General features: G+C 39.0%; 1 protein-coding gene across 1 annotated transcript in view; it reads left to right on the top strand.

Moving 5' to 3' along the window:
• Positions 1-20990, top strand: part of CDH12 (cadherin 12) — a 436383-nt gene that overhangs the window by 197127 nt on the left and 218266 nt on the right. Inside the window, exon 3 of the mRNA XM_056108950.1 lies at positions 11504-11798. Within this exon, the coding sequence (XP_055964925.1) occupies positions 11504-11798 (295 nt within the window). The remainder of the gene's footprint in view (positions 1-11503; positions 11799-20990) is intronic.

The following is a 20990-nucleotide window of genomic DNA, read 5'->3' as shown; positions in this document are numbered from 1 at the left end:
GCAGTTGCAAAGAAAGAGAAAAGATTTTATAAATTCAGTACTTTATTAAAGTTTAGTATTTTCCAAATTCACTTTTAGCAAAAGTTGTAAGTGCAGAATAAAGTAAAAAGAGGGTTTTTTGTACATGATGGAATTATATCAAAAAGACACATATAACAATTTTTTGCAATCATTTTGTCCAATTTATCTTACAATACTATTTTAAATTATATGCACAAAATGCAAAATTATTCTATAGTCTTTTTAATAATAGAGTTTGAAACTAGTATTTTTATCACTTGCATGCATTATTATACCAAATTTGAATGCCCTGTACATGACTCTTTCCCTTGCATTTAATGATTGTCAAAGACATCTCTTCTAGGGTGGTAAGGATCTCTATATTAAGTATGCTACTATTTCATTTTTTTAATTTTTACTCAGATTGTTTTATGACTAAGATATGATGGTTTCAGAAAATTATAGAGATTTGTAAAATTTTCTTATTCCAACAAATAAATTTATTATTAGTGTCAAGCTTCATGAAGGGAATAATTATCCATAAATAATTATGTATCAAAATGTAAACCTTCTAAAACTAAAATATACAAAATCTACACCCAACATTTAAATTTATATGGATCAGTAGCAAAAATAAAGAACTATAAAAAGGAACAAACAGATGTTTGGGGAAACAATGATGGAAAATAGAGCAGGGTTTGGCTATTATGTGGTAGAAGTTGTATGTTGTTTTGTTTTGTTTTGTTTCAGCAAGGTGTATAGCCAGAGATACTCACAAATTACTCCTAACTCTATTTTCACGGATCAAGTTCAACTGTCTATGTGCAAGACAAAATACCTTAGCTCTTCTTCTATCTCTCTGCCCCCTACATATGTTTTATTTTTTAATTGAATAGGGCCTTTTTACTTTACTTTAGTGATATGTTTATTATGCAAAATAATTTATTTTCAAGGAAAAACATAAGTTTTATCATTTATTTTTAAGAAAAAGACTATGAACGTACATTCATAGTGCTGATGGAATAGCATGGAAAACATCAGACAATTTAATTAAATGGGGTTACCTATTTGAGGAAATGGGTGAAAAATTATGACTGGTCAACAAGTTCAAACATGCTACTTTGAAGTATTTGTATTCAGAAGACTACAGTTTCTGGACAACAAAACAAGTATGAAGGACACTCAAAAATGTCAGGGACTTTGCAAAAGAGGCAATGGGTGGCAATCATGTTTGGTCTACGTTCTACTTTCAGCATGCTTCTCCCATCCTGAGAAGATCCTCCCAACACCTTTTATTTGGTGCTCCCTTCTCTATCTGAGCTCCCTTTTCTCCTATCATGTGTGGCTGACAACACCCAATAGGAGAGAGAGAACAAAAGGGAATGCCCTGCCACAGAGGCAGCGTGGAAGGGGGGGTGGGGGGGTGGAGGGATACTGGAATCCGTGGTTGGTGGGAAATGGGCACTGGTGGAGGGATGGGTATTTGATCATTGTATAATTGAAACCCAAGCACAAAGATTTGTAAGTCTACAACTGGACCTCATGGTGTCTCACTAATAAATATTAAAAAAAAAAGTCAGGGACTAAGAGAATGTAAAAAGCTACTCAGGTAAACTACGGAGATGAACAGATCTTAGGCATATGGGTTTCTTCCAGTCACATGTAAATTCATCAAATCTACACACACACAATGTTCAGCATATTAAAATGAGCAAATAAAACCAAGTTCTATAGAAAATCTCAAAGAATTAAGAAAGTAGAGGCATATCACTATAATTTATTTATTTTTTTATTTTTTTTTATTTCTTTATTGAATCACCGTGGGAAAGGTTACAAAGCTTTCAGGTTTAGGTCTCAGTCATGCAAATATCAAACACATTTCCCTTTACCAAAACTTATTTTTTACCATGAAGAACCCCAATAAAACCCCACCCCCACCCCTCCCAGTCCCTGTGGGGCAGATGAATTCTAGTTAACACTCTATCTGCTTTGATTAGATTCATTGTTTCAATAAAAGATTCACCACTATTATTTAGAGTTTACCCTCCCCCCAAATCAGACATGCTGAAAAAGCATTGTGAAGTGATTTGCTTTCTACAGCTGGGTTCAGGAATTAAATGTTGGTTTTGGATTTCTGCTATTTTACTTATTGAACCTGGAAGTATTTCTACTGAAAGTCAGATAGTTAAGAAATTGGTTTCTGTGCACTGGAGACGTGGCCGTGCTGGAGAGCCGCCAGTGGGGGGCAACTGGTGGCCTCGGTAGGGCGTGAAGGGCGGACCGAAACGCCCCCCTTCCCATGAGGTTTTAGTCGCCCCCACTACCCCGGCTCATACCTGCTGTCCACAAGGCTCCCATGCGGCCGCCATCTTTCTTTCCAGAGAGGAGAAGGCGACTGGGGCAACACCCTTTCCCCTCTGGACGGACCTGATGGCCTGGATTAACACATAGTCCATTCACTTTTCTGCTCCAAGCTGCCGGGTTCTGCATTAAGTCCTTGTGCTTCTGGGGCTGTGGCCGTGCTGGAGAGCCGCTCGTGGGGGGCAACTGGTGACCTCGGTAGGGCGTGAAGGACGGACCGGAACGCCCCCCTTCCCATGAGGTTTTAGTCGCCCCCACATCTCCGGCTCATACCTGCTGTCCACAAGGCTCCCATGTGGCCGCCATCTTTCTTTCCAGAGGGAGGAGGGCGGAAGGGACCAACACCCTTTCCCCTCTGGGCAGACATGATGGCCTGGATTAACGCATAGTCCTTTCACTTTTCTGCTCCAAGCTGCTGGGTTCTGCATTAAGTCCTTGTGCTTCTGGGGCTGTGGCCGTGCTGGAGAGCCGCTCATAGGGGGGCAACTGGTGACCTCGGTAGGGCGTGAAGGGCGGACCAAAACGCCCCCCTTCCCATGAGGTTTTAGTCGCCCCCACACCCCCGGCTCATACCTGCTGTCCACAAGGCTCCCATGCGGCCGCCATCTTTCTTTCCAGAGAGGAGAAGGCGACTGGGGCAACACCCTTTCCCCTCCGGACAGACCTGATGGCCTGGATCAACGCATAGTCCGTTCACTTTTCTGCTCCAAGCTGCCAGGTTCTGCATTAAGTCCTTGTGCTTATGGGGCTGTGGCCATGCTGGAGAGCTGCTCGTAGGGGGCAACTGGTGACCTCAGTAGGACGTGAAGGACGGACCGGAACGTCCCCCTTCCCATGAGGTTTTAGTCGCCCCCACTCCCCCGGCTCATGCCTGCTGTCCACAAGGCTCCCATGTGGCCGCCATCTTTCTTTCCAGAGAGGAGAGGGTGAATGGGGCAACACCCTTTCCCCTCCGGACAGACCTGATGGCCTGGATCAACGCATAGTCCGTTCACTTTTCTGCTCCAAGCTGTTAGGTTCTGCATTAAGTCCTTGTGTTTCTGGGGCCTTGGCCGTGCTGGAGTGCCGCTCGCGGGGGGCAACTGGTGACCTCAGTAGGACGTGAAGGACGGACTGGAACGTCCCCCTTCCCATGAGGTTTTAGTCGCCCCCACTCCCCCGGCTCATACCTGTTGTCCACAAGGCTCCCATGCAGCCACCATCTTTCTTTCCAGAGAAGAGAGGGCGAATGGGGCAACACCCTTTCCCCTCCGACAGACTTGATGGCCTGGATTAACGCATAGTCCATTCACTTTTCTGCTCCAAGCTGCCGGGTTCTGCATTAAGTCCTTGTGCTTCTGGGGCTGTGGCCGTGCTGGAGAACCACTCGTGGGGGGCAACTGGTGACCTCGGTAGGGCGTGAAGGACGGACCGGAACGCCCCCCTTCCCATGAGGTTTTAGTTGCCCCCACAGCCCCGGCTCATACCTGCTGTCCACAAGGCTCCCATGTGGCCGCCATCTTTCTTTCCAGAGGGAGGAGGGTGGAAGGGACCAACACCCTTTCCCCTCTGGGCAGCCAAGATGGCCTGGATTAACGCATAGTCCATTCACTTTTCTGCTCCAAGCTGCTGGGTTCTGCATTAAGTCCTTGTGCTTCTGGGGCCGTGGCCGTGCTGGAGAACCGCTCGCGGGGGGCAACTGGTGACCTCGGTAGGGCGTGAAGGACGGACCGGAACGCCCCCCTTCCCATGAGGTTTTAGTCGCCCCCACACCCCCGGTTCATACCTGCTGTCCACAAGGCTCCCATGCGGCTGCCATCCTTCTTTCCAGAGAAGAGAGGGCGAATGGGGCAACCCCCTTTTCCCCTCTGGGAGACTTGATGGCCTGGATTAACGCATAGTCCTTTCACTTTTCTGCTCCAAGCTGCTGGGTTCTGCATTAAGTCCTTGTGCTTCTGGGGCTGTGGCCGTGCTGGAGAGCCGCTCGTGGGGGGCAACTGGTGACCTCGGTAGGGTGTGAAGGACGGACCGGAACGGCCCCCTTCCCATGAGGTTTTAGTCACCCCCACTCCCCCGGCTCATGCCTGCTGTCCACAAGGCTCCCATGTGGCCGCCATCTTTCTTTCCAGAGAGGAGAGGGCGAATGGGGCAACACCCTTTCCCCTCTGGACAGTCATGATGGCCTGGATTAACGCATAGCCCATTCACTTTTCTGCTCCAAGCTGCTGGGTTCTGCATTAAGTCCTTGTGTTTCTGGGGCTGTGGCTGTGCTCCAAACTTAACTATGATTTTCAGAGAGAAACGTTGGGTGGTTTACTTTGTATATATGGATCACTTTGTGTGTAGAGAGATGTCGCGCGGCCGCGCAAGCGGCCACGCGGTTTTGAGGAAAAGTCCTAGTTCCTGCATACTCGAGCTGTGGTTGTAGAGGCTTCTGGTCACCGGGGTTCCATCTGGGGCAGGCGGGATGCGAAACCTACCCCATCTGGGGCTTCCCGATGATCTCGGCTCTTTTTGGAACCTGTTTTTTTTTTTTTTCCTTCGGGATCTGCGGGTCCCGCCCTCCATGTTGTCCTTCTCTTTGGCTGATGCTGTAAGTATGGCGCTGGGGGGCGGGCTGTGGGTGTGACTTCCGGAATCAGAGGTTACCTGGGAGGTGTAGTCCCGGGAGATTTGAGGAAAAGTCCTAGTTCCTGCATACTCGAGCTGTGGTTGTAGAGGCTTCTGGTCACCGGGGTTCCATCTGGGGCAGGCGGGATGCGAAACCTACCCCATCTGGGGCTTCCCGATGATCTCGGCTCTTTTTGGAACCTGTTTTTTTTTTTTTCCTTCGGGATCTGCGGGTCCCGCCCTCCATGTTGTCCTTCTCTTTGGCTGATGCTCCATATCACTATAATTTAAAAATTGCAAAATAATATCTGAAATTAATAGGAGTGAATTTATGAGGGTGAAGGTAGGGGAAACCCATTTCTATCTCTCTGCATTCTTCTGAGACTGCATGAATTAAACTTCAGACACGTTAGATCTTAAAAGGGAGTTCATTCATATGAGGAATGGATGGCAGTATCTTTAGGGGTAAAAAGAGAGGGTTCACATACAAAGGAGAAAGGTTGATAAATAAACCTACACGTGGATAAGACCCTAATATTCTTCAGTGTCATTAGGAGTATAGCAGAAGGACCAGAGGCATAGCAAGAAAATATAGGGCCTCAGCTAACTTTAGTTTCATTAAAAAAAAAAGAAGTAGAAGAAGCTAACACAATGGGGAAAATGCCTATCCTGGACATTGTAAGAGAGGCATAATTGATTCCTCTCTCTTTTGAAGGAACAGTCCCTCAAGTAGTCTCCTGTCATTTATTTGATTATAAAACTCTACTCAGTAAATTAAGCCTAAGAGCTCAAATTTTCATAGAAAAGACAGCTGAGTTCCATTGAGCATTTGAAGGACAGTCCTGAGGCTGATGACAGAGATTCAAATAGTAAAACATAAAGAGAAATCCTGAAGGGATTAACAAATAATTGAAGGAAAAAACATTCATAAACCCACAGATTATAGAACATAAAACTCATGTTCTAGGAAATAAGTTTATGATTCTATTATAAATTTACAGTCAATAAAGTAAAGAAATAATCAGTATATCTCTGGTGTAGGTATGTGTGTTCTATAGGTAAACAATTATAAATTTTGAGAATGTTCGCAGTTTCTATTTAGAAATTAATAATCGAACAAAATGTGCATGATACATTGAAGAACATGTGACATAACATTCAGCATTGAATTACAGAAAGACAATAGAGAAAACACTACAGAAAATTATCATAGATACAATCACTGGAGGGAATTTTTATGCTGAAGGGAAATAGTTTTTGAATTTAAAATTAAAAAAAATACTAAAGGCTCATTCCAATGAAGAAAAAAAAACACAAACTTTATAACTGAAGTTATATTTGTGCAAAAACACACGTGAGACAGTAATTAGAGCTGTTATTAAGAATGCCAAGAAAAAAATATAATTGTAAATCATTTAGGACTATAAGTAAGCATAAGTAAAACGCAGTTCCATTCCAAAGCAAATATAGTCACACAGACATCAGTTAACTATTGGCTTCTAGAAGAAAAGAGATGCATGTCTTTTAGTGAGGAGAAATTATTTCCAATTCAGCATGATATACCCAGGCAATAATTATGTGTGAGAAATCTCACACAGCATTCTTGACTTGTAAGATTCAAGTGTAAAAATCCAACAGATTCTGCAGAATCAAAGGGTAAAGTTTATTATAAGCTCTTTCATGGTCTGATGTTAAAATGTCTTTGTATTTTTTTGAGTAAAATGTTTGGTAAATTAATTTGTGCAAAAATAAATATTTCTTCAAACAGCAAATCATTAAAAACTGAAAATAAAAGATTTATTCAATAGTCTGGGCTTTTTTGTAGTGCCTATGTACAAACGATTAGTACAATGCATTTCATAGTTTTTTGTTTATATGCTAACTCAAAGATTTGTTAAGTATACTTTTGGATTTTAGGCAAATGCTAAATTTTACATTAAATTTTTTTCTCATATTATATTCCATCTTCTTATGCCTGGTAGTCAGCCCTTATACTAGGAAAATTCAAATAAAAATTAAATCACCTCTGGACATAGTAATATAAAAAGGCACTCACTATTTTATGTGTACTTTTAAACCCAGAGAAAATAAAAATAAATTCCTTTTTTCAGAGTTAGAGTTTTTAAAATATAATCAGATAGATGCTAGTAAATACTTAACTTGAACTTAGCTTTCTCAAAACTTTGATAGAGTGAAATCCTTATTTGTTCACTCTCTGAAGTTCGACCTCTGTGTCTTTTTTAAGCCTCTCTTGGCATCTCATTTTCACGCTCCATCTGAGATGACTTAGAAAACACCAGAAAATAACAACAACACTTCCACAAAACAACTGCTTGGACAGTGCATATTTCTGCATCCATCATTTATAGCAGGCTCTTTCTGGAAAGAATTTTATGTGTCAGTACTAAAAGATGATATTATAGGAGTTGGCTGCTTCAGTCAGCAAAGAGAGTCAGCACTTAGTTTTTTTTTTTTATTTTTTTCTTTAATAATTGTACAAAGAAACATTTCTTAAAGTTATTTTTAAGTTGTTATGAAGAGAAATGATTTTATGCTCTGGAATTGTTATTTTTTATGTGCTGCTAGAAGTCTGTGGTGAAATCATATCATGCGATTTCATAGTTAACACAACTCAAAGATGAGGCAAGTCAAGTGAATCCACTTTCTCTAGCCTTCCCTCATTCTCTATGCAAATGACAGTCAGAGAGAACATCACAAAGTTGGGTAAGCCTGAATTCCTTTGCCGAAATATTGGAGAATGTGGTTTCATCTATAGAGATCAATGCATAGAATCATTCATGTTTAAATTTTCAAAAATATTTGTATATATTTTGGAGAGATCGTTGGGGCTTAAGTATCTTGTTTAGCATGCTGGGCATAAAACAAGGACTAATCCCTGTCCACTGATAGCTGTGACCCAGGAAATAAGGAAGGAAGGAAGGAAGGAAGGAAGGAAGGAAGGAAGGAAGGAAGGAAGGAAGGAAGGAAGGAAGGAAGGAAGGAAGGGAAGAAAGCATATGTATATGTAACATTGCTTATAAATGATAAATGATTTAAATGAATGCAATGTAAATATTACAAATAATTTTAAATAACGTTAAATAATAACACTGTTGCACTGTCCTATTGTTCATCGATTTGCTCGAGTGGGCACCAGTAATGTCTCTATTGTGAGACTTGTTACTGTTTTTGGAATATCGAATATGCCATGGGGAGCTTGCCATGCTCTGCCATGCGGGCAGGATACTCTCGGTAGCTGGCTGGCTCTCCAAGAGGGACGGAGGAATTGAACCTGGGTTGGCCATGTGCAAGGCAAACACCCTACTCGCTGAAGTGTTCTATTGCTCCAACCCAATGTTAAATAATACTGAAAATTATTATGGTATTCTTTTATTAAAATAAGGCCTTAATTTTATATAATATACATGCATAAGCTTTTAGAAATTGGTACATATAATTAAAATTTATATATGAATATATTTATGTATACGTCCTTTTAGTTATATATAGAAACATGAATGTCTTCGTCTTCATACTTATATTATTATACATCATGTAAAATCATGAAATAATTTTGGGTAAAATTATATTTTCATTTTATTACATAATATCTTCTGTTCCAGTAATTTTCATGTCCGCCTGCCCTCCCCCCCCCCCCCCCCCCGGCCTCCCGGAAAGCCACTGTGCGCCCAGGTTGGACTTTTGTATCTGCATCTCAATTTGGATTCAGTGTTCCTGACTTAGGGCTGGAGTGATAGCATAGCGGGAAAGGCATTTGCCTTGCATGCAGCCAACATGGCCGACCCGAGTTCGATTCCTCCACCCCTCTTGGAGAGCCCAGCAAGCTACCAAGAGTATCTCGCCCGCACAGAAAAGCCTGGCACACTCTCAGGCTATCTGTGACGTATTCAATATGCCAAACACAGTAACAACGAGTCTCACGATGGAGACGTTACTGGGCCTGCTCGAGCAAATCAATGAACAACAGGAGGATTATGATCGTGAATAATTTTCATGTTCTATAAATTTAATAAGATAATACTTAACTAAGTAAACATCATTCAGTATTACATTTGTTACTAGAAAAACAGCCGTACCTGAGCCTAGATACTAATGTGTCTGATTCAATTAGCACTGAATATCTACTTTTAAATATTGCCAGTCTTCAAAGAGGATATTCCAAATCTCCTTTATTGTATTATCATGCAATGAACTGCTATACAATTCTAATCCTCTCAAAAGCTTTATGTTAATCAATTTCAATTTCAGTTCAAAATTTAATGTGTTCTCATATATTCGTTCTGCAGTTTTCATCTGTAAAACCCAGGTTCAAATGAGGAGAAAAGATAGACAGCTATGGCAGCAACTAAATTTTATTTTAATCTTCCATAGAGCAGAAAAAATCATTTGCTTTGTTAAAATTTCTATGTCACCTGAATATAAAAATTATTGGTTTTGCTAAATGAAAATAAATTTGGAAGACCAGAGAAATAATACAAAAGTTAAGGTATTTGACTCACATGCTTTAATTCCCAGTACCCCATATGGTCCCAAGTATGTGAGGAGTGAGTTCTGATCACAGAGATAAAAGTACCTCTTACTGTACCACTGAGTGTGGCCCCCTGCACCCTCATTTTTTTAAATGAGACATTAATTTATTATTGAAAATGTACAAAAGTCCTTAGCAAGCTAGGAGTAAATAAACCTTTCTTATTTATTTATTTATTTATTTATTTATTTATTTTTTATTAGTGAAGCACCATGGGGTACAGTTGTAGATTTACAAATCTTTGTGCTTGGGTTTCGGTCATACAATGATCAAATACCCATCCCTCCACCAGTGCCCATTTTCCACCACCATGGATAATATCCCTCCCACCCCCATACCCCCATCCCCCCTGTCTCTGTGGTAGGGCATTCCCTTTTGTTCTCTCTCTCCTTTTGGGTGTTGTGGTCTGCAAAAGAGGCATTGAGTGGCAAACATGTTCAGTCCATGTGAGATTAATACCCAAGAATAGCTGAGATCAACACCAGGAGGATTACTCCATAGCTTAGAGGCCAGCCGGTTATTCTAGGGGAAAGGGCAGCTCAGATAGAGAAGGGAACACCAAATAAAGGGTGTTTGGAGCACCCTCATTTTTTAAACAAAGAACTATATTGAATCACATTCTGAGGATCCTAGAATTTTATCTTTATTTCCAAAATAGCATCACTGCTTATTATTTGCCATCAGCAAGTGGATCAAATATATGATCTTGTTTATTTTGCTTTGAGACTTGCTTGTTTTGTAAAGTTACATGAAATTAAAAGACTAATCGATACTGTATTGCGTATATTTAACAGGACAGTTTTAATTTGGAATCTGAAATTTGAAATTTCAAAAATTATTTTTCTATTGCTTAATTTTATTAAAATACATTTAACAGTGTATGTTATTATGTCATTTTGCCAAATGTGAACCAAAATATCAAGTTGAAGAGTAAATTTAGCTGCAGTTGTGCTTATATTTTCATTTTTAAATCAAATTAATACACAGGCTGTGTATTTGAAAGTGGGATTTTATGGAATGTTAAATAGTTTCAAAGCCTTTCTTATGTGTTGAAGAAGAAAAATTTATTCTTAGCAAATTTGGTAAGAGAATTGAGCCTGTCTGAATAAACCAAGAAGCTATGAGGAATAATTACAGTCAAAAATCTAAATTATCTTTTATTTTGTTCTATTCTTATGCTATATGTGTGTGTCTTTTCCTATGGTAAAGAATTATAGATGTGTTTATCTAAATAAAAGGAATATCAAATAATTCAATATTTTAATTTTTAAATATATAAAAATTGCATAAATCATTTTGTGTGAATTTTATAGGCTAATCAGTGACTCTACCAATAATTTGGTGGAAGAATATTGAATAACTTATTGAATTAATGACGTATTAAATTATATGAGTCTATTAAAATCAGATTTTTTGCCATACATCACTGAAATTATCTTGTGTTCGCTAATCATTTCTTTCCTTTCAAGTGAAAACGCTGTTTACTGAGTTTCTGTTTACTGAGTTTGTCAAGCAAGTGGTTTTGTTTTCAGGCAATAACTTAATTTTATTACAAAAATAACTTAAAATGAAGCAGTGAGTAAACAAAAATTGTACATTTTATTTATAATAAAACATTCCACAATTCAAAATAATTATCTACATGTATTCTAGTTATTCTAATTATGGATTTTGGTGTATTTGAAAGCTTCCAATCTCTTTATTGTAGGAGAAAATAAAATTGACTGAAAAATATATGATTTATGCATGTGATGTCAAATAAATTTAAAGTCAGATGGCAGAACTCTGTGGTATATGAGAATCATCTAGCGGTTCACTAGATATTAATCTATTTTTTGTTTATTTCTTATTTTTGATATAAAAAAAGAAGAATAAGGGCTTCCATTTTTCTGTTAAAGATGTATACTGCAAGTTTGTTTTAAAACACAGGGCAATCATTTTAATGCTCTCTCTCTCTCTCTCTTCCTTTCCCTCTTCTTCTCTTTGATTTCTCACTCCCCAAAGCTCCATTCTGACTTAGACAAGGGAGAAGGCACTGTCAAGTACACCCTCTCAGGAGATGGCGCTGGCACAGTTTTCACCATTGATGAGACCACAGGGGACATTCATGCAATAAGGAGCCTGGACCGAGAAGAAAAGCCTTTTTATACTCTTCGTGCTCAGGCAGTGGACATAGAGACCAGAAAGCCCCTGGAGCCTGAATCAGAATTCATCATCAAAGTGCAGGATATTAATGATAATGAGCCAAAGTTTCTGGATGGACCTTATGTTGCTAGTGTTCCAGAAATGTCTCCTGTGGGTGAGTAGGAAAACCTAAATTCCACCATATGCTTCAAAGCCTTTTGCAACACTTCTTCTTCTTCTCTTTTTTTTTACAGCTTAACAAGAACACTTTATGTCTTTATGTGTAGCCTCAAAGAGGATTCATACATAATTTGTACATGTATCATACAAGAGACAATTCTTTTAACTTGCATTGTGAGCTGGAGGTAATGTTCATTACCACCAAATACTATGCAGTTATTATGACAAGGTAATAATAAAGTACAGTTCCCCAAACGTGGGATGCAGAATTTAAGCATCACATAGTAGATGCAGCTCACTTGAACCTGAAGAAAGAAAGACATTTGGAAAACCAGGGTAGGGAGGTGCTAATGAGAAAAAGTGTTTTCAATATTTAAGGTATTGTAATGAAACATGAGTTATCAGAAAGATCTATAAAAATGTTGGTTCTTTCAAATGTTTTACCATGTGCCATTATTGAAGTCTCTCACTGGTTATTTAGTTGATGTTAGGGAACAGTGCTTTTCCTCAGGGTGCCCAGGATGCAGACCAGGTTGGGTCAGGTGCTTGGACATTGGGCAAAGGATAACAGGCGTGAGAAGAAACATCCAGTGGAAGTACCAATGGCTGTTCACTGTATTGGAAAATAAACACATATTTCATAGAGGGTCTCAGCTTACAGGAAGGTCCAATCACATAAAGTTCAGCATTATTGGTTTATTACCTTTACTCCCCTGCTTTGCCTGGGTTCAGTCCCATTCAAGGCTTGATGCTGAGGTTAGGATGACCTGCCTTTAAGCGTACGTGATAGTTTGTGTCTTTGACATTTATGGCTAGGAGGTTGACTGAGGCTCAAGGCCGGACAGCCAGTGCTGACATCCTCTTCTTGGCAAATTTGCCCAGTTCCTCCCTCTTGCTAGGCCACCCTTCAGGGCTTTACAAGGTTGGGTCTTATCTGCTCCAGTGCCTGTCGCCTTGCTCCACAAGTTGACTCCACTAATTAATTAAAATGGTTCTCAGCAAATACAGAGAACTCAACTATATAATCTAGGACTACATTTAAATAACATACGTTTTACACATTAAGAAGCTCCAGTAATTACTAATTATATAAGTAGTTAACAAGCATTATATTTTTATTCCCAGTAATCCTGCATATGTGTATATATATAACATATAGCATATCTATATATATTCAATTCTGCTCGTTTCCTTAAATATATATAGACATAAATTATAAAACACAAGGGTTATATCTGTGGCACTCATTGTTTTTGCTTTACACAACCAATGTAAAACTAGCTAAAACTACTGTGCATTCATCACGATCATGACCATGATCATCCTGTTGTTCATGGATTGCCTCGAGTAGGCACCAGTAACATCTCCTTTGTCCTAGTCCTGAGATTTTAAAAAGTGCCATATTCAAGGCTCTTTCAGGGTTAGGAGAATGAGACCCATCATTGTTACTGGTATTTGGCATATTGGGTACACCACGAGGAGTTTGCCAGACTCTGCCATGTGGGCAGGTTACATTCGGTACCCTGCCAGTTTATCCAAAGTAAGAACGAAATAATAAGATGTCGCAAGGCCACGAATGTGGCTGTGCGTGTCCAGAAGCTGGGTTTTATAGTCTCTGGGTCTTGGCCATTGATGGGATTACCTGGCACTGGGGGCAGTTGATGGGTGTGACCCCTGCCTAGTGGAAGATGGAGGATCTGGGTGGAGGATGCTCAGCCCTGATCCAAGCAGGCTTGGAGATCTCAGCCCCGGGACCCACATGCCTGTGTTCCTCTGCTGGTTCCTTCATGCGTGTGGAGAGTGCTCTCAGAATGGTTGTGGCTGGTTCTGGAAGTCTTCGGCTGCTGGGGTTCTGCTCAGGGAGTGGAGGGAAACTCAACCCACCCCCCTTCAAGGGGTCCCGGATAGGACAGCCAGGCGCGGGGGCAGGAGACTCTACGCTGTTCTCTTCTGGGAGCTGGGTTTTATATCTCTGCATCGTGGCCGTTGATGGGATTACCTGGTGCAGGAGGCAGTTGGTGGGTGTGACCCCTGCCTACTGGAAGATGGAGGATCTGAGTGGAGGATGCTCAGCCCTGATTCAAGCAGGATTGGAGATCTTGGTCCCAGGACCCACATGCATTCGTATCTCATATTTATCCCTTAATCTTTTTTTTATATCCTATCTGGGGATTTTATGCATATATATATATATATATATATATATATATACATACACGGGCTGGAGCGATAGCACAGCGGTAGGGCGTTCGCCTTACAAGCGGCCAACATGGCCGACCCGAGTTCGATTCCTCCGCCCCTCTCGGAGAGCCCGGCAAGCTACCGAGAGTATTGGATATGCCAGACACAGTAACAACAAAGTCTCCAATGGAGACGTTACTGGGCCCGCTCGAGCAAATCGACGATCAATGGGAGGGCCTTTACCTTTTACCTTTACACATATTTTTACTTGGAATATCAAAATTGTGCTTTTCCTATAACACACAAACTCACCTTTGTGTGTCACATAGTATAGCTATTGCAGTAAATCTTGCTGATAGTTTTATACAATTAAATTTGAGATCTGTAGGAAACAGCTCTCTTTTCTTAATAATTGACATTTTTCTATTACATTTTAAGTAAAATAGAATAATGAGGAAGATTAAAAATACATGTAGTGGAAGTGTTTATCTTATAAAAGTTGAGAAACATCAGGGCATTGAAACTAAGACTATTATCTAAAGTCAATTGAGGAATAGTAAATTGAATACATATGAAAATATGATAGATGAATTTGAATTAAAATGTACTGACAAAAAGTACAAATTTTCATGCCTTTAGAAATGAACATAGAAGTGAGTAAAATTGGTAGATTTTTGAGAAAAATACAGATTTTTGAAAGTACAGATTTTAATATAAAGAACTAGTTTCTGAAAGTTGAATAAAATTTTAGCCAATTTTGAATTGTTTAAGCAAAAGGTCACTTTGTTACTAACTTGTGCTATTTCCAATATGCTATGAAAGTAATATTCGATGATAAAGTGCTTTTACTCTGACCTAAAGAAATTGCCCAATGATCCAGATATGCCCCTAATCATAGTTACTCTTCAGAGACAAATCTGGACATTATGAATGTGGTCTTAATTTTCTGAAATCACCAGAGTAACAAAGAGTTACGGTTATATATTCTCTTAAATATCTGATGATTATGCATTAGTTGGATATTCGATTTAAGTTACTTTCTCACAGTGTTGAGGAGTTTAACACCTTTAAATCCACATGCAGTCTTCTGCTAAATGCCTCTATCTATGGCAAATATTTGTGGAAGCTTATTGTACTTCCATAACCAGATCTATATGACACGGTAGGAGTATCACTCAAGAGACATGCTATAGGCAGGAAGACAGATGAATTCAATTTTTATCATTTGCTGAGAAGATCATTGAGTTATAATTACTGTTAGTATCTTGAAATAATATTTCTCATGGAAGAAAACAAACCAATGACATATTCTTAGTCTTTCTCTTTTGTTATTATTATTATTATTATTATTATTATTATTATTATTATTATTCCCATTGCTGCTGTAGTACCAGGAATTTCACACATGGTTGGAGTGTATTAGAGGTTGCAGTTGTTTTGGTGACAAGGATCATACTCGCAGTCATGGGCAACACTCTTGACAATGTGAGCTGGTGCTGGGGATGAAGTTTAAGGCCCCTTGCACACAAGACAGGCAAACCACCTGAGCCACTTCCCAGGGTCCTTATCTAAGATCATAAAGTATGGCTTTGTAGTCACTTCCAGGTCTTAATTTTTTTATATGCTTTCCTGTTTGCCACATCTTTGATCTTTCCTTTGAAGCCATGCATAGATTTCAGTATAATTTCGATTCTGGAATGGTCACATGCTTACCTATCTATCTGTCTGGCTGTCTGGCTGTCTATCTATGTATTATCTACTTACCTATCCACCCACGTACCTTTATACTTTTATCATACTAAACAATCTCTGTCTTCACAGTTCAGAGTTTCCTCTGCCCCTCACTCTGCTTATGGTCTGTTACCTTCTTTATTGTTTTTTTTTTCAGTCTCTCATTAAATCATCCACCTCATACATTGAGCAGCTCAAAAACCTTCTTCTCACACCATACCAGGCTCCTTGACTGAATTCTTCTAGGTCAGAAAAGAGGAAGGGGCTGTCTTAAATTCCTAAAGAATGTTAGGGAGTTCCTAGAAATAATTGACTCGGGATATCAATTTATTAGGCTAATTCCATATTTTGTTCTATAGGTTGAAGATGAACTAAAAATATTGGCAATGTCAAACCCACCCACCCAGATTCTGGTTTTGAAAATATCTTTTTTATGCTGTGAGGTAGTACTGTGGCACTGTCCTCCCGTTGTTCATCGATTTGCTCTAGCGGGCACCAGTAACGACTCACAACAAATTGTGAGACTTGTTACTGTTTTTGGCATATCGAATATGTCATGGGGAGCTTGCCAGGCTCTGCCATGTGGGCGAGATACTCTCGGTAGCTTACCGGTCTCTCTGAGAGGGGCAAAGGAATCAAACCCGGGTTGGCCATGTCGGCCACATGCAAGGCAAATGCCCTACCCACTGTGCTATTACTCCAGCCCATGCTGTGAGCTATATTTTTTATTTTAATAGTTGTTTTTTAAAGAAATGACTTCTAGAGAGAAAGACAGCAACCTCCTTTGGTAATGTGTTCTAGTCTAGTGAGTTGATCTAGTGAGTTTCCTGCCATTTCCTAATTGTGTGTATTTGTTTCCTTACTCAAAATTGAGAACTAAAAATACATTATTCTCATAGTTCTTACAAATAGAAAGGGAGTAAATGTACTATACTATATACTCCAATGCCTGGAAAAAACACACATTCAATAAATAGGGATGAATCTTGGTAATAATTTGATGATCATTCTTATGAAACTAGGAGACTATGAAACATATGAAAGTCCCAGTTAATGATCTCATTCTGTTTTTATATATTCCTTCTGCCTGACACTGGAGCTCAGTATTTAGTATTGCCGTTGCTACAAACTTTACCTCTTCTCTTTAAAAACCTAATGAACCTTTAAGCCCGCTTTACATTTTCTTTGGTGTAGTGTACTCTTTTACCTTAATGTGTGAAGACAAGCTGTTGATTTGTAAGAGACACCAATTATCAGATTACACTTCTGCTTTGCAATCTGCTGAGTCGCTTTAACACATCTGATGAAATTGAGCAACGCCTGGTGATCTCTCCAGTGTCAGCAGCGAAATGTCCACATCACACAGTATGGTCGAGCTATTTTTAGGGCCGTAGAATGTCATGACTGTGTGCTTGGGGAGCATTTTCTTTCTCCGTTTGGTTCCTATGCTTTTATTAGTAGTGCAATTGTGAAGGTAACGCTATTGACAGTTTGTGTGAGGCCTTGAGAGAAGGGTACGGATTGTTTAGTAGCTGCGCTCTGTGCCCCTAAACATCAACCATGCTGCTCTCATAGAGGGGTTAGCAGCCACTGATCAGCAATAAATGTTAAAAATTAACAAGAACTTCCCTCTTTTCCTAACTGCCAAATGACTCTAAGCATTAAATATATGTTGCCAAGAGTTGCTTTTTGGCCACCGAGTGGTTCAAAACATTAAACATATTTTCAAAGTATTACTCTTTCCCTAACCTCTGAGTGGTTGTAAACATTAAATATGTTTTATAAAAACTGCTTCGCCAGCTACTGGCAGGATAGCTATGAACATCATTTTTCTTTAAAGTTACCTTCCAGCTGTGGGACTGTATTTCCTGATTTGCTCTGTTCTATTTATTTTTTTGTACACAAAAGCTGCACCTTCACCCAATTGTCTCTTGCTTTATGATAAGTGATCAGGAGAGAACAGCTGTGTCTATATAAAACCCTGCAAGCAAAGGACTTCTTTGAGGTCCAATTGTTTGCATTGGAATTCAACCAAGATGGCACTTAAATTTTTCAAGATAATTTTCATTTCTGCTTTCCATTGTGTCCGGCAGAGAGGTAAGAAGATGGGTATAAACAATCCCTGGTGTTAAGGAAACTAACTCCAAGTGACTGGACACTGATAGATTATAGCCATCAATCAAGATGAAAAATATTCCATGAAGCAAACAGGCTGAAAGACAGACAAAATGGCAGGTCTGCTGAATTAATGAGATCTTTAACCCAAACATGATGAAGGACTGGAAATCTGTGTCTGGAAATAACTCAGTGTGACAATAAAATGCAATTTAATGACAGTGAGGGACATTTAACAATATGAACAGCCTTCTGGTAATTAGTCTAGGATTTTTTTTTCTTTTAACCAAATCACTGAAAAAAAAAAAAAAGAAAAGTGATGTCCTCTATTCCATTAAGAGATACCTCTGCAGTATCCTTCCAGGACCAATATTCATCGTAAAACCCAATGATTTCTCAGTAAATCTTATTTAGTGCAGTTTTTAAAATAATATCGGATTCTAGATTTGATTCTAGACAAGTGAGGCCTCACTGGATAGGGGTGAAGCCAGCCCTTGTCTTCCCCTGCCCCAATGAGACCTTGAGTTGCTGTGCCCACAAACAGTCCCTCCAGCTACTTATTAAGGACCTGATACACTGTCCATAATAGGCAAAAGAAAACAAATTGTCTAATGTTTCCCTTTTGGCAGGTCTGAGTGTGTGGGGGGGGGTGGGGGGACCCCGAATAGTAATAGTGTGTCTGGTATCAAAATATTGAGTCTAATCAAAGTAGAGAGAGAATAATGTGGAAATCATCTGTGACACACGTAGGGGAGGGGTGGGATGGGGGGTATTCTGGGGTTTTGGTAGTGGAAAATGTGCATTGGTGAAAGGATGGGTGAAAGAGATTTAACTACTTATGAGATTCCTATTTATGGGACAACTATTATGGGGTTAGTGATCATGTAGAAGTGAGAAACAGAAATTAAACCTTAGACCTCAGATTATTTTCATTTCAAAGCAGTGCTAGAGCAACAAACTAAACCATGGACTAAATTCTGCATATCATTTGCTTTTTGTCTTTACACATTGTCTGTAGTTTTAAACTATTTCCTTTCTAGCCTTTAACAGTAGAATTAGATTACGTATCAAGCAGTGAACATCTTCAATACAAATATAGACAAAGAGATGGCTTAGCCTAGAAAACACCTCATCAGTAAAAGAAAAAGGAATAAAAGAAGTGAGCGAGACAGTGGGGAATCAGACAGTGGGGAAAAATTTCGGCTGCTGTAGCCTGTGATGTGAAATCAGATATGCTTATTCAGTCCCTGCTCAAGGAATTGATTTGACATAGTAATCATTTAAGCATTCTGTAATGAATTAAAGGTTCATATAAAGTACTCTTAATTTCTCAACAATAACTAATTTTTCCCTCTAGTAATAATGTTTTTTATTAAATTAAAGTGAAAGGGTATAGCTAAATCTAAGCAGATTGAAAGAGAATAATCTATAGATAATTAATTTCTACCTTCCAGAAGATTGCTTAGGATTCACAGGTTTGTTGCCTCACCAAGATAAATACATGGTAAGAGAAAATTTCAAAAATGACTTAAAAGCAAATTTTAAAGTGACCAGTCTAAGCATTTACAACCTAAAAAATATAAGAAACTTCCTCTGAATATAAGGCTTAAATGTTTACCCAGGCTGGCAATAATTATAGTTCTAAACAAGAAACTGAAATGTGAAAACAAAAATCAGAAGCTACAATTTTACAAATAATTAACAAAAGTGAATATCAATATATGGTACATTTTGTTTAATTGACAGTAGCATTGAAAGGAAAAGAAACATGTCAATTAAACTGTCATTCATGTTAATTTTGCCTTTGAGAAAAAACATTGTAATGGGATAATTTCATGAAATGCTTTGATGGCAAGAAAGTGCCAAAATATGATTAGCTACCGCACAATTCAAATTAGATAAGAAAGTAATTGGTGGCAGCTTTAATATTCAAATATTTTGTTTCATGCTTTCTTCTTTTTTTGGCTTGTGCTTAATCAAGTATATACAGTTTGACAGTGAAATGATTTATACTGAAAACATGGTTATCAGAAGAGTTTATTAGGAAACTTCACTGTAAGAGGAAAATGAAACACATTTCAATTTCCCCAAATCCTTAAAGAATATGATTACTATTAGTAATTTTTATCTCATATAATTATTACTTCTATAGCTAACAACTAGCCAAAGGATAATATTATGTTCATAAACTCTGCTACATAAAATAAAATTTAAAAATATAATTGATCTGTAAAGGGTTTACATGATGTCTGGAATTTTCTCTTGCCTTGGCTAGCTATAGGAGTAGTAGTAGTCATTGTTGTCATAATAGAAGTATAGTTTAGGTAGCATGATTATAATAGCTTTAATATTTATGATTTTGATGTAAAAAATACTCTTCTACCACAAAAGTACCCAATACACTTTGCTACTGTCTTTATATTTCTACAAGGTTTTTTCTTTCTTTTTTTTTTTTAAATCTTAAAACTCCTCATTCCCTCAAAGCACTACTGGGTAATCTAAATTCTAATTTCTAATCCAATGTGAAGGATTTGTCATAGTTTCATATTGTTTGTTCCTGTATTTTGTTGTTGTTGTTGTTGTTTGTTTTGTTTTGTTTTGTTTTAGAGCCAAAGACAGCATCGCTTAGGACTCTCCCCTGTTGCTGTGCTCAGGTATCACTTCCGGCTGGGTTTAGGGGACTGTATGGACTGTCAGGGATGAACTCAGGTTTGCACTCTAAGGGGTAAGGCAAGATCTTAGCCACTGTACTATCTTTTGAGCCCTCTATTCACTTTTTCTCTAAATACCAGGATGGGAAAGATCATCCAATATTAATCTTTCTCACTATGACTTTGGGGCTGGAGCAATAGCACAGTGGGTCAGGTGTTTGCCTTTCATGCGACTGATATGGCCCGCCCGGGTTTGATTTCTCCACCCCTCTTGGAGAGCCCAGAAAGCTACTGAGAGTATCTCGCCCACACAGTAAAGTCTGGCAAGCTCCCAGTGACGTATTCAGTCTGCCAAAAAGAGTAACAACAATGAGACGTTACTGGTGTCCACTTCAGCAAATTGATGAACAATGGGAGGACAGTGCTACAGTGCTACACTATGACTTTGCTAAACATGATAGCTTCAAATTCCATCTTTTTTTCTTTTCACTGTGTGGTGTTCTATGGTG

The sequence above is a fragment of the Sorex fumeus genome, unplaced genomic scaffold, assembly GCF_029834395.1.
Source record: "Sorex fumeus unplaced genomic scaffold, SorFum_2.1 ptg000240l, whole genome shotgun sequence".
Classification (NCBI taxonomy): Eukaryota; Metazoa; Chordata; class Mammalia; order Eulipotyphla; family Soricidae; genus Sorex; species Sorex fumeus.
Note: the sequence above shows the minus strand (reverse complement) of the source record. Positions and strands in the feature narration are given on the sequence as shown.